Genomic DNA, 15,116 nt, shown 5'->3' with positions numbered 1-15,116 from the left:
GTGCGTTGGAGGGGGGAACAGACGGAGGAATGCGGGAGTCAGGGGTCAGGGCCGCTCCGGGGCGGTGGCGGCGGCGTGGGGCGGGGCGGGCGGCGCGGCGCGGCGCGCAGGAATGCGCGGAATGTCGCTGTTTGTCCGCGGCCCCATTCAGCCCATTGGCGAGGCTGTGCCGACGACGTGTATAAAGGGGCGTCCTTGCCGGCACTGTGCAGCACTCACACAGCAGCTCTCCCACCGGACTCACAAGGAGCGGAGCAGAGCACCGCAGCACCGAGTAGCAGTCTGCACAGTGCCCATCGCGACAGGCCCGTCCGCCCACCGCTGCTGAGAAGAGCCGTCCGACGGAAAGCGCTCGCCTCACCTCGTCTCACCTCGATTCGGCTCATCTCCCCTCACCACCCCTCTCTGCCGGGCAACCCGACGCCGCTGCCTGCTCGCCGCCGCCGCTCACAGGCCGCTGACCGCCGCGGGATGGCCCCCACCAGCTTCGCCGTAGCCCTTCTCCTCTCCCTCCTCAGCCCGGTAAGTGCCGCGGCCCGCGCCGCCGCCACTCCAGTTGCGTCCTGCGCGGTCCCGACATCTGTCCTAATGCCCCGCTTCCTTGTTTCTCTCTCTCCCCGCCGCTGTCAGGAGGCGCAGAGCCAGGAGTGCAGCGGGCAGTGCCAGTGCGGCACGGAGCCCGGCCCCACCTGCCCCGCCGGCGTCTCCCTGGTGCTCGACGGCTGTGGCTGCTGCCGCGTCTGCGCCAAGCAGCTGGGCGAGCTCTGCACCGAGCGCGACCCCTGCGACCACCACAAGGGGCTCTTCTGCGACTTCGGCTCACCCGCCAACCGCAGGATCGGCGTCTGCACCGGTGAGTGAGCGGGGACGGGGCCAGCCGCGGGGCAGAAACAGCGTCCCGCCGGGCTGGGGTCCAGCAAAGGGGGAAGCCGGGGAGATTTCTTCGCCTCACCCTCCGCCTTCTGTTCATCGCAGCTCGGGACGGTGCCCCGTGCGTCTTCGGCGGTATGGTGTACCGGAGCGGGGAGTCCTTCCAGAGCAGCTGCAAGTACCAGTGCACCTGCTTGGACGGGGCGGTGGGCTGCGTGCCCCTCTGCAGCATGGACGTCCGCCTGCCTAGCCCCGACTGCCCCTACCCGCGCCGGGTGAAGCTTCCTGGAAAGTGCTGCGAGGAGTGGGTCTGCGACGAGACCAAAGAGCAGACTGCTGTGGGACCTGCACTTGCTGGTGAGTGGGGGTCCTTCAGTGGGTGACAGCTTGGGAGGAAGAGGTACCCTGCATGGAGGTTGAAGGCAGTGGGATGGGTTGACACAGGGCACTCTGACAGCTGGAGTGCTGCAGTAAGTGTGGATGCTCAAATTTCTCAGGAAGGGGAAGAGAGCCTTTAGCAGGGCATGAGGTCAGATGATGGTCTCATCTTGGCTGTCTGTCTCCTGCAGCTTACAGACTGGAAGACACTTATGGTCCAGACCCGACAATGATGCGTGCCAACTGTCTGGTGCAGACCACAGAGTGGAGTGCTTGCTCCAAGACCTGTGGTATGGGCATCTCAACCAGGGTCACCAATGATAATGCCTTCTGCAGACTGGAGAAACAGAGTAGACTCTGCATGGTCAGACCTTGTGAAGCAGACTTGGAGGAGAACATCAAGGTAAATAATCTAATCTTTATGTATAACCTACAGGGATGCTTCCGTCCACTACCTAAAAAACAGTGCCTTACTAAAAACTGTGTAGTTTTGATGGGTAGTTAGTTTCGAGTAGTTTACCTTGAAATTTGAGTTGTATCCCAGTGGTGAATAGTTTACAATTAAATGTCCTGAATTTTCCTTTCGTGCTGTGTTATGGTACTAAGACACTTGCCTAGTGAAGATATAAGGATTAGTGTGCCTGCTGCCCTTAGATTGCAAGCTTAGTGCTGTTTGAAAGCCTACCTTCTAAACACTTTGTATTCACTTATACCCTAACAGAAAGGCAAAAAGTGCATTCGCACCCCCAAAATCTCCAAGCCTGTCAAGTTTGAGCTGTCCGGCTGCACCAGCGTGAAGACCTACAGAGCTAAGTTCTGTGGTGTCTGCACTGACGGGCGCTGCTGCACACCCCACAGAACCACCACCCTCCCCGTGGAGTTCAAGTGCCCTGATGGGGAGATCATGAAAAGGAAAATGATGTTCATCAAGACCTGCGCGTGCCACTACAACTGCCCCGGAGACAATGACATCTTTGAGTCTCTGTACTACAGGAAGATGTATGGAGACATGGCATAAAGCCAGAAGGAGACGCTAACTAAATTCCCGACTTGAACTGATCTGCATCTCAATTTGTAAACATGATTCAATAGCACAAGGTATTTAAATCAGTTCTTTTTTTTTTTTAATTTCAACAAACTGCTCCATGTGACTTAAGACAATTTTTCTACTGACCCCAAATGGCAGTTTGAAGAAGAAGGTAAAACAGATGGACAGTGAGACCACAGCAAGACACAGCTTCAGAACACATTGTTCATGAGGTGGTGTGAAAGGGTGTAAGGGAAATAGGCAGGAAAAGCAGATTCAAGCAAATGTTCCCTTAATGTGGTATAACATGCTTCAAGTAGTAGTGCAATTCAGAAGGAGACTGTTAGCTTGTTTGCTGGTGTTGGCTTAGTAACAGCAACAGCTGGAAGGCAAACTTTCACCCAGCAAAGTGCTAAGTAGAAGGTGTTCTGTTAGTCAGGACAGTAATGTTTCAGCTCTGACACTGATTCATATGGCTTGGTCAACAAGAATCAGAATCATGTCTATTAGACTGGACAGCTTGTGGCAGTTAATTGACCTGTAACAAGCTAGTTTTTATTAATATTGTAAATACTGTGTGTATATATATTTGTACAGTTATCTAAATTAATTTAAAGTTTTGTGCCTTTGTTTAATGCTTTGAAATTTCAATGATAGCCTTCTTTTTTGGAACAAGATAGGTAGGATTTAAAGCTTGTTTGACAATGCATTCAAAGCATGAAATACATACTCTAGTGGAAATTGTTCAGATAGGGCCAAATGGTGAGTTGAGAACAAGATGGAGATTGTTAGAGTTGAGGTGCCTGCATCCTTACAAAGCAGTCATCTGGCAAAATACATTTAATTCTACTTTATTGGACAAGTGGCTTTAAGAAAAAAGGCTCTTCTGTAGCTCATCGATCTTTCCACTTGAGCATTTGTTTCTTTCTTTGACAATGGCTCTTTTTGGACAGTTTATTTGTTGAGAAGTGTGACCAAAAGTTACATGTTTGCACCTTTTTAGTTGAAAATAAAGTATTTATATTTTTTATATAAATGGCTTGGTATTTCATTTACCTTTAGTCTTCACATATTTTACATATTCCTAAAACGGTTTGGCTTTGCACTAGATGAAAATCATGTAATGCATTGTGGTGTTTTTTGTCAAGAAGCACATACACTTGCCACTAAGCTAATGATTTATGGTTACTTACTGTGTTACTAGTGAACCAACTGTAGTTTGCTACTCTTCTGAATGGAGGGCAGGGCCAGGCTTGCTTTGGCAAGCCCAGTGTTGCATTAGTGCAACAGGTTCCAAATGTATCACTTTCGGTGGCTTTAAAATGAGTCAGCTGGTCACCATAGCATTCAGCTCCTGCTGTAACACACCATGCAGTGTGCTTAATTTCATTGACATGTTCCACTGGTTAAAATTTGTTTCCAACTAAGGTGAGAAAAACATTCTTAAAGTATCTGCAATGAAGTGGCTCCTGACTCTAAAGTCAAATCCAGAAGCCCAAAATCTGATAACATTCTCAATGAAGAGCTAATGACTTGTATCATAAAAATCACAGAATGATACAGGTTGGAAATGGCCTCTTAAGATCTCGTGATTTAACATTCATGGAGAGTAGGGCTAACTTTGATATGGTTTTACTTGAATCAAAACCTTAGTATAGTCTGGTGGACAGAGCACTGAACTCAGATGGCAAATACCTGGATTACCTTCCTACTTGGTCACTAGGAACAAATCATTTTACATGAGAGTTCTGTGTAAAGCATCCATTGATTCAAACTCTTCCAGGCCCACAGATGAGAAGTACTGTAAGAGCTACACATTTTGATAACAGTCCAAACCTTCTTCTCAGATAACCAAAAAACAGTATAAGAACAGCTGTGATTCACTTTCCTCATCCCCCTAAAGCTAAAAGAAAAGCTTCAGTCCTGTGCTAGGTCCTACGTTAATAACACACTTTTTTTTCTTTCAGTCCCTTTATCAAGACAAGGGAATTCTTTGAATTTAAAATTAACCTTTGCACTAGAAGCATTAGTTCTTGTTTTCAGAAAAAAAACAAAACAAGCACTCTCCAACAAGAATCCTTTTCAGCCAAACAAGTTCAATCTGGAATTTCCTGGTGGTGAAAGAGTGTTAGCTTACAAAAATGTCCATCCTTCCTGAGCACCTTCCAATCCCATTGATTTCAGCTAGCATTAGCAGCAAATCAGCGTAACACCAGCTTTGACTAATGATGGACAACAGAGCCCTAAACTAATGGGAAGTCAATGGGAGCCTTGCCAGTGGCCTCACCAGGCTTTGCACAAGGCCATAGAAGAATTTCCCCTTCCTCTAAATAACATGAAGAATTTTCCTGGCATGAGGAAGTGGCTTTCTGTGTTCCATATTAAATAATAGTTTTGGGCAGCCTTTGGGTCTTACACTCCCTGAGCCTCTCCATCATTTTTCTCTATTTTTTTTGTTTGGGCTTTCTTTCAGGTTATGAGTATGATGCGGCCATGCAGTTCACACTGGAAACACTTCAAGCACTCCTACAACCCCAAGGACTGGTTTTCCAACCACTGCTGTGGCTCCACCCCCAAATAACAAGAACACTGTCATTTCTAGTTCCAGCAAGGACAGGATGTACATGGACTCCATTCATAGCCATCACTGTAGAAGCTATCAGGATCAGAAGAACAGAAGGTAGCATAATGTACCTGGCAGGTTGGGATTAATGCCTTTAAGAGACACAGTGTTTATGATGCTGCTCAAGCACATTTATTAACAGATCTGCTCTGCATTCTTTTACAAATTTATATCAGACATTATAATGAACGGCCATTCCTTATCTTTATAACGTCAACATCTTGAGCCTCATGACTGGCTCACAAGATTCACCCAGGTTCTGCACCCAGTCCCTGTGGCATGGGCTGCATCTCAGACACCTAAGCTGCACAGGGCTGTGGCCTCCCTTGGCACTGTCCACCAGCTATGCCTATTGTACAAGGCTGCAGGGCCAGAAAGCAGCAGCAGTGGTCTGGTTTAGGAAGGGCCATCTGCATTTAGACACCCACAACGGAGCTCCCCCACTACAGCTCAGGACCGATGTACCCTCTGCCTGGTAATGCAGTGATGCAGCTGCTTTGCCTGCCATCTGACAAATCATCACACTGCTTCACAGGCTAAGGCAGAGGGACAGAAGAGGCCTCCTGTCACAATGTTACAATGGTGGTTTGCTTTTACCACTGTGAATTATAATAAGGAAGTATGTTGCATATGCAGATCAGTTTAGCAAGTTGTTGCTCTCCCCTCATCACTTCAAGGATCATAAACCTCAGCATTATAATGATTTGCACTCATTGTTTTTTCTCCCAGGAACACGTGTATTCTTCCAACAGAAGCATGCATTTTACACCACTCCTCAGGTGTTAGACCTCTGAAGGTAAAGAAATTTAAATACTTTTTTGTTAAGTTCTCCTAGAAGTGTAAATAGACATCATACTGTTCATAGGACTTTCTTTCAAAGGCATCCTGGGAAGAAGGAGCCCTTGTGTGGAATTCATGGCATCTTAAATGAGGGTTAAAATGTGAGCCTTTCAACTGTAAAGGTATTTCCTGATTTCACTCTTTGTGCCTAAGATACATAGATGCAAGAATCAAAACTTGGGTTTGACAGTCCAAAGTCACCTACATGGGAGACAACATTGGTTCACATTGCTTCTAAAATACATTCTTTTGGAAGCTGCTTTCAGATATTTGCATTCTCAGAAGATCCTATTATGCAGTTTGCTACTATACTTTTAAAGCACTTTCTTAATATGTGAAAGCATATTAATTCAAATTATTAGCTCCTTAAAATGGATCTTCAGCAATACTAATGATACAGTTGGTAAGGGAACACTGTAAAGTCAGTAATCATTTAATACATGATACTCAATTAATCATTAAGCAAGAATTCAAGGTGGCTGGAGACCAGAGTATGAAATAATTTGTGAAATAACGCTAAGCCATCGTATTTCAGATTTTTGTACCATAACACTTTTGCATGGATTTGCAGCTTAGCTTTCTAACACAATACAGATGTGAACAACAGACACGGATTATAGCCCTTTCATATGAAATAAGCTCTGCTCTCCAGATGGAAATTTGTCAGATTCCTCAGAGCTAAGAAACATCCAAAAGACACTAGTTAAGAAACTCTTCAAGAATGAGCCACTTTTAATGATCCATAACCACAGGGGAACAAATAAGTCTTTGAACAGTATCCAGTTGTTTGTCTCTTGAAGACGGGGACTCAGCTGAGAAAACTGACTTTTGGACATCACTAGAAACAGCATGCTCTTAACTAGATCGTTTGTATTTTTTTTCATGTAGCATGGCTTTTTCAGACATCGTGCTTGCAGAAAGTACTCATACCATTGCACTGAGAAGGACATTAAATGCAAGAAGGCACGGTAATATTCTTACCTAAACATACAATAATTCAAACATTCTGACTTTGCATCCTACCACCAAAAACCTAAGTTCCTTAAAAACAGGGCTTAAATGTGGCTTTAACTGATGTTATACTATGCCTACATATGGAAGCAGTTAGCAAGAAATTGGGATGAAATACCAGTGAAAGGCTTTGCCCAAAACCCAAGAAGAATCCGAGAGAGGAAGTAGCTCAGTTAACTTATTTTTCCTCTCATTTTCCACTTTTTTTCCTCCCTGCAGTTCCTTTGATTCATGCCCATAAATGGACATACCAAAAGCCACCACATTCTCACAGTGTTTTTCAGCCTGCCTGGAACCAGGAAATACCAGGAATTTCTTCAAGGAACCTGTTCCCAAACTGTACTAAAGCCTTCAACACATTTAGCATTTGAATGCAGTCTAGAAGCATGACTAAGGTCCCATCTCCACTGCATCATCCAGCTCTGCTCCTACAGAGAATGACTGCTTGCAGTCATTAACCCTAGCTCAGGCCATTTCAGCTCCTCTCAGTACTAGTCTGAGCCCAGACCCCCAGAGCAGTGAATTTGAGATGATTCAGAAAAGTCCCCCCAGAAACCTCTGGCTGCATGTTGTGGCAGTACTCCTCTGCTCCTGTCTGTTATTGGGGCAGTGCCAAATGCAGGAGTATTTACATTTGCTTAATGGTAAGTAAATCCAACCCTAATAGTAGTATAATAGTGTTTATGCTGTGAGGAACAAAGAATTTTACAGCCTCCTGAGCAGGACCAAAAGGTTGCTAACACAGTACCGCAGTGTAAAAGCAATCCAGTGGTGCCTCCATTCATTACTGAGCCCCATTAATTGGGCTACTGAAAGAAATGCACAATCCAAAGAAATGTTTGGGGTTTTTTAATTAGTCCTATTAAAAGCGGGTATTTAGCAGCTTTCAGCAGCTATGAAATATGTTTTCCTGCTTCTGCTCTAAATGCTAAGAACCAGCCAGATTTTAGGACTTGGGTCAGCCTAGCTAATTGACATAACTGCAGTCACACTGGTTTAGACCACCTGTGGCCCCAAGTCCTGAGGCTGTACAACATTAGGGGAACTGCATAGGGCTGTGTGCCTGGGAGGGCTCCCAAGAGGACACAGCCTGGCTCCTGTGGCATTTGCTGGGCAATAAGCAGTTGTAGGAGTACAAACTGCACAATAAAGTATTCTGTAAACAGCTAAAAGTACAACCTACTAAGGAAGTGAAAAGCCAGTGTAAATGGTAAATGAATGCAATAGACTAGGATGCAAAACAGACCTGAAATACTGTTCGGGCTTTAGCGAATGTAACATCTGGGAAGATATTAGATGTAATCTTATACACTGTGATACAGTATGGTGTTAATTATGCTTTCTTAATGACATATTTCTGAAATCGTATGACTAAAAAGTCTATTCTTAACCAAAGAAGAAATTTGATGTCTTCTGATGAGAGTTCATCTCATTGTGGACTTTGTAATTTGGCACAACACCATGCTCTAAAGGGACTCACGTTGTTCTAACTCTCAGGTGCATCACATGTGCAGAGACATTTGCTGATCCAAGAATGGATATGGTCCAGCTGACATCTCTAACAGCACTCCAGTATCACACAACTCCAGCCCCAGGTGGAGACGGTGGCAGAAGGAGAGTGTTGTGGTTTATGATGGAATTTTTCTGGGAAGAAGAAGAACTCTGTTCCAGCTGAAACCAAGACAAAGGATTGGTAAAACAACACAAAATAGATCAGCTGAACAGATGAACCCCTCTGGGGTTCAGCACCATAGCCAACATGAGCAAGACAGAAAGATAATTCTGTGCAAAGTTTACACCTTCTTAACCGTGAATCCAGAGCAAGAGAAAAATGAGTATTTGAAAAAAAAAGCAGATTAGTTGAGTACAACTGCATCCTGTAATGCAAAAGTAAAAAGCACAAGGTAATAAAAGCACATGCTCTTGCTGAGGAAATACATAATTTTCACAAATTTCCAATTTCTGACACCCTAATTTAGCCTTTTCCATTTATACATATTGTTACAATTGTATAAGTATTCTTCATATACAAGTACTAATTGCAGGTTTGTTTGAAGGTCAAAAAGTCTCAGTAAGCTGACCAAGCTTCTGAAATCTAACATTGTTGGAGTTAATGAAGAAGGCCATTTCATCTTGTCTCAGGAACTGCCCTGAGTGCCTCTCAATCGGTTTTCCCATCAGCATTATAGCTGTAGTTGCCCACCTGAGGGAATCTGCTCAACTGAGGTTTTTCTTCTGCCTGTGACTCCAAAGGTTTTTATAAGATGGCATAGAAATGAAATGTTTCTTTTCTTCTGGCTACAGCTCCATAGCCGATAAGTAGTCACTTTAGAAAGCACTACATAGATCAGAACATGCTCCTGCCAGTGATCCCAAATGGATCTCAGCATGGCTTATGCCTACAAGAGACCACCAGGAACCAGCATTGCAAGGAAAGGCAACATTTGGCTTTGCTTGCTGCATTATAGACCTAGTGCTGATGCTCATCCTCATGCTCTGCAGCACTAACAGGTAGCACTGTGGAAGTGCCATTTTGTTTTACAGTTATTTAATTAGATACCCAATGAAATGCTGTTAGAGAAGCATTGGCAATGTTACCTGCCTTTCCTTAACAGCCACAGTACCTGACTTTCAGAGCTTGTCAACATGGAATTTTCAGTTCTGGCTTTTCTGACTTTTGCAAGTATATAATGAGCATGGCAAAGCTTGGAAGTACAGCCAGACTGTAGAGTGCAAGGACTCTCTGGATAAAAAACTTGCTTTCTGAATGAAGAACTAATAGACTTTTTACATGCAGAAATCAAATAAGACTCTTCTGCCCTTAACAGTGCTTTAATTTCATACAGCAGATTAGAGGCTATTTATATAATGTTTTCTTTGGCTCCTGAATGGCGTTCTCCACAGCCCTTATCACAAAACAATTTAGAAACTGTGTATATTTGCTAGCAACCACAGAGACATATACAATGCCCCTCTCAACTAAAATCAGAGCCAAACAAGCAAACATAATGCTGGCTGATAAAATCTCATTCTGCTGTACAGTGACTGCTGATTGTGAGAGGCAGCATGTTCTTGTTCCAAATAGTTAACAGTTTTGACTAGGATGTCTCAAAGATTGTTTATTAGACTTCACTAAACCAGTCTTTTTTTTTGTGTGTGTGTACTCTGCATATTCACACCAGGGCAGCTTGTGTGGTGGTAGGAAACAGCCTGTCCTTTAGTCAGGAAGTAAAGAACTGTCCACTGGCACCTGTATTTTCTCTGTCTGCTTCTCCAAAACAAGGAGGAAGGAAAAGTCAATCTGTCATTTTATTTCATGAGTACATTTAGGTAAAAACTGCCTTTTGACAAGGCAATTTTGTAGCGTATAATTTAAGTTACATGATGCTCTTGATAGATGGTGTAGAGGAAGTATGGCAATGTAGTCTAGTAATAAACCTAGATAGCACTTAATACACCACCTGAACAAGTATCAGGCTATCAACTCCTGAAACAGCAAATACATCCTGTGCTGGGTACTACGTAGGCCGTGTCGGGTCCCAGCTGGCACCTGGCTCTGCTGCAGAGGCCTGCCAGACCGAGCGTCGGGTCCCGGGGATGATGATGACGCTCTTTCTCTGCATCACACTGACACCGTGTGGCTCCTCTGCAGCAACAGCAACAGCCTTGTGCTGCAGGTACAAAAACTTCCCCCTGTGTAAATAAAGGTCATTATGCTCGTTTTGGCGGTAGGTATTTAGTTTCTCACTTGACAGAATTCATGATATTTTGTGAAGAAGGATGGTGTGAGCTAAGCATATTGTCTGGAATATAGGGAATATTTCTTATTTTCTCAGAAATTATTAATAGGTACACAGGTCTGTCTGAGCACCATGCATTAGACATATGCTTATACATTTTGCGCATCATTGATACCTATATTAAAAATACAGAAAACAAAACACCCATGCATGCAGCTGAGACTCCTCTGGAACCAGCTACAAGTCACAGAATGAGGTTTCACTGATCCCCTTCGTCTCCTGCTTTGGGCTGTTGCCATTCTTTGAATGGGCAGCAAGCAGCAGAACAGGAGCCCATTGCAGACCCTCCCTCAGCAGCCTCTGACTTCCCAATGGCATCCATCCTGAAGGAACAGATCACAATAATACATCACAATGTACCACAACAATTGCCACCAACAGGTACTTGGAAAAATCATCCAAAAGAGATGTCTGTTTATTAGATGCAATAGTAAAAAAGAGTGTATTTTAAATGTCTTGGTTTTCTTGTGTGCTTCTTGAAAAATAATCTGCCCTCCAAGCTTTAAGTTTTAGGATGATCAGAGCTTTCTTCTCCTCCTTAGGTGGGTACATGTAGGTGTCAGGGATCTGTTAGAAATCCATGAAATTATCTTATGTAATTACATCTCTTTTTCCAGTTGACTAATTATGGTACCATAAGCCTTTGAGTTAAAGTGTTGAAAAAGAAACTCATTCCCCTCCTGACTTCCTCAACATGCACAGACAGTGAGTCGCATCCATCTTGTGTAGGTTTGGTCTGATAAATAGGACTTTGAGTCTGATGCTCTGAATCTAACCCAAGCCTATTGTGAGAACCAGCTCCTCACTTGAGACCCATTTCTGTGTAATTAGTGTGGTCATACAAATGAGCAAGAGGGCTGCTGTGCCTCATCCTCCAGATCCTCTCTACTGCAGCTGGCCCCCCAGCTGAATGGCAGAGCAAGGTCTGGTATGTGGACAGCTACATTTAGGCTCAAAAAAGTGGTATGAAATGCGGAATGGTTGTTAGGTGCATACACTTCTTTCATAAATAAGCAAGGTTTTTACAACTTTTTGAACAACACCTTTATTCAGTAGTAGTAATGATCTAGGTCTAACTTATACTCAAGTAAACTTCTCCCAATCACTATGTTCCCCATATTTTGTGTTGTGATTCAGCTTTAGCACTGCTGTTCTGGCTATTTTCAGAATGGCTTTTAGATTCTTATTGTCCATGATTGTTATCATCTTACCATCCAAACTATAAAGTGTCACCTCTTATACTATTACAGTATGCTAAATATTACTTCCTTAAGAAAACCATCTTCTAAAAAGAGGCCTAAAATCAATGTATGTTTCAGTTTTAAACATGTGGCTTTAGGAAGATGTTTGGCATCTACCAACTCCTCAGAATTTACTTTTTTATTAACAGGGGAAATACTTCCTTTTTTATGTATTTATCCAAGCCTTTTCAGCCAAACCAGGCTAATTTCTTTTTCTGTTCCAAAAAGCCATATGATTGTTCTTAACTAATGGATCTGTTCCCTCCAGTTCCCAAAGCACTGTCCCTCTTCTGATGCCCTTTCAATAATGGAATATCCACACTCTTGCTGAAATTTCTACAGCTCTGTGCTTGTGTGGACTCTGACATTAAGCTCCACATGGCTTTTTCTTGTATGTAGATTTTTTCTTGTAATACTTTGGGTTTGCCATTATGTCTTTGATGCCAAAAAATGTCCATCTTCCATAAGTTTTAGTTTGGCATGGATGATGCTTGGCAAATTGTCAGTGCACAGGATTCATTCCAGATGATGCAGGAATCTCCACACTTTCTGTATTCAAGGAGCTACATGTCAAGGAGTTCCATGAATGCAAATTTCATCAGCTGCTGAACCTGAACTGCTGTCACCAACTGTTTTCCCAGAGCTACAGCTACCTATGCCCTCAGATAACAAACGGAGTGTGTAAGTTGCTCTACATGCTGATAAGGACTTAAAGCCAGCTACTGGGTATGTCTAACAATTTTCTTTCTCAGGGCGTTTTCTGATTTCCCCAAGTTTGTTTGTTTTGCCCTAGACACAGACTGAGAGGTGTTCTATCAAATGAAAACTCTTCTCCGTATGAACAGCATGTCAGTCCTAGTTCTGTTCTCTGGAATATGAGGTCTGCAGCCAAACTTCTTGTCTTAATCAAAATATATTCTTTACCATCCAATCCATTAGTCGACTTTCCTCTGAAGTTATCATGAGTGCTCATTGTCATAACACCACCCCACCTCCCCCATGTGAATCAGGCTGTTTTGGCTGCAATGTGTTCTGATCTTGTAGTATATGGGGAAAAGGAGTCTGGGGTCATGCCTTTGCTGTTCTTGTGTTTCCCTATTTTTTTGCAGAAAGCTGTGGACAACTTAGTTTGTATTATGTAAGCTCCAAGATGACATCAATTTCTGTGAGGTATCCTAAGAACAATTATTCCCTGCAGTGATTAAGAGGTTAATACAGAGTCACACTGCGTTTCTACTTTGTTGAAGCCAGCAGTGGAAGTTAGCATAACTCCCATAATCATAGCATAACCTTCTGCAAAATTTTTTCAGTAATTCAGCAATTTAGTCTTCCCAGTACTCTTGTCCCCAAAAATTGTATCAGGAATGTTTGCTAATTACAAGAATGTGAAATACTTCATAAAAAAACTAGGAAAGCTGTTTCATCTCCAAGTGACTTGCCTGGATTTCTACTGCCAGAGGCCCATATTTCCGCAGAAAATGTACACTGAGCAAAACAGACCTTTTCCCAGTTATATCACATCAGACCAGAAGAGGGCCAGATATCACCAGCAAGTACAGCTACATCGACAATTTGTTCAAAGTTAAATGCGTTCATAAGTGATTATCAAGCATTTCACCTCCCTAAATAATTTATTTTGAGCAGCAGAACCCAGTGTACACATTCTCCAGTGTAAAGTGGCTAGGTAAAGTTTTAAACCTAGTTACAGCACTATAACAGAGAGTACAACTGAAATTTTGTGGTGGACTGTGCCATCTTATGCAGCCAGCAGGCACAAGTTTTTAAAGTGAATCCATTGTCCTAAAGCAGCTCCTTTGTACCACCCAGAAATTCAAAGCTCTGGTAAAGATGCAGATGGCAAAGGTAAGGCCTCCAGCACAGACAGATACAAAGAGACAGAAACAAATCCTTTTTCAAGCCCCAGGTACTGGTGCTGAAGAACAGCTTTGCAAGTGCCATGAACACTGTCTCATGCCATCTAGACCAGCTTTTAGCCACGAACGTGTGCATTATGGACATGACCAAAGGGTGCTTCCACTGTCTTCTCATTGGGTGAAATTGGTCATGAGCTTTGGGGCAACTCCAGATTTTTCCATCCCACTGTATTTGCTTTATTTCAGCAGAGAAACTAAAAATAGAAAGGAACAAACCTGCAATAAAGGGAAATACTCATTTAACACATACTGTGGCTGAGTAGGAATTTGGTAATTTGCAATGGTATCTTCTAAAATCTGTTGCCAGGCTTCCGTAATTATTGCAAGTTTGTCCGTGGTCTCCATAGCAGCCTTTCCTGAGTCTCAAGGCCTGTGTGGTGACTCACAGAGGTTCAGTGAGGCATTGGATGCCTTTCCAAGGGAGTCTGAATCACAGGATGCCAAACCTGGACTGGTTTCCTGTAATGCAGAGGTTTCCAAATTACAGTAGACATCCTGCTCATGGTACACAAGTCACCTCAGTTTGGTGCTCCAGCACCTCCCAGACGTTGCTGCCAGGTGTATGAGGGTAAGCAGATGCTGCTGCTGCTGCCACTAGCGATGGTGGTACCCAAACAAAAATATTTGGAAACTTCTGCTTTAGCAAGTTGCTGGGCTCACACAGATGCTGTCCCTGAATTCCTCAGAGGGGCAGAAACAGTTTGCACAGCAGTAAAAGAGCTGAGCAAGGCCTTCACCCTGAGCCCTGGGATAGTTTCTCAATTTCAATAATGGTGCTGCTGTGGACACAAACTGTCAGAGCAGCTGTCCTGTGACCATGCAGCAGGAGATGTCCCTTACAGTGCTGTCACCCCCAAGCATCCACTGCCGAGCGGTATGACTGGCAACTCATCCTGGCACAGGTGCCACCTCAGCAACAGAAATGAGATCTTTCCTCCCAGCTGACTGCCCTAACCACAGAGTCACAGATTTAGGCTTTCTCTTACATTCCTTTTTGTCTTCTGATCCCCATGAATCTCATTTTCCTGGAAAAGTGGGTGCCCTCCCATGCAACAGAGGGGTAGCTCCTCCCAGCTTGCCAAGGCCAATTTATAACCTTGTATTTAAGGGGATAATTTTGTACTTTGAGCCTCCTCAGACTAAGGAAAGGAAGAAGCCCAGGCCACCCACTCACCGGATGAGACAGGGCAGCCTCTGGGAGGTGCCGTTAGCTGACAGCTATTGTGCACTGAGCTGGACACAGTGGTTTAGTGGATGCTGGATGCATTGAAAAGAGAATTTACCAGAACAGGACCATCTCAAATACAGGCAGCTAGGTATTGCTTCATTTTCTTAAGACAGTGAATCCTGAGGTAAATAAGAGAAATAAGCCTGTAACACATTAGTCAAATG

The 15,116-nt window shown here is 43.8% G+C and overlaps 1 protein-coding gene across 1 annotated transcript; it reads left to right on the top strand.

The window, feature by feature from the left end:
- Nucleotides 1–200: 200 nt before the first annotated feature.
- CCN2 (cellular communication network factor 2) lies at nt 201–2,382 on the top strand. The gene is made up of 5 exons (XM_034061053.1): nt 201–522; nt 631–853; nt 976–1,227; nt 1,440–1,651; nt 1,970–2,382. Exons 1-5 carry the CDS (start codon nt 472–474, stop codon nt 2,264–2,266), a joined length of 1,035 nt encoding a protein of 344 aa, XP_033916944.1. The 5' UTR covers nt 201–471; the 3' UTR covers nt 2,267–2,382.
- The last annotated feature ends 12,734 nt before the right edge of the window (nt 2,383–15,116 follow it).

The sequence above is a fragment of the Melopsittacus undulatus genome, chromosome 3, assembly GCF_012275295.1.
Source record: "Melopsittacus undulatus isolate bMelUnd1 chromosome 3, bMelUnd1.mat.Z, whole genome shotgun sequence".
In the NCBI taxonomy this organism is placed as follows: Eukaryota; Metazoa; Chordata; class Aves; order Psittaciformes; family Psittaculidae; genus Melopsittacus; species Melopsittacus undulatus.
This window is presented reverse-complemented; position numbering and strand designations above follow the sequence as displayed.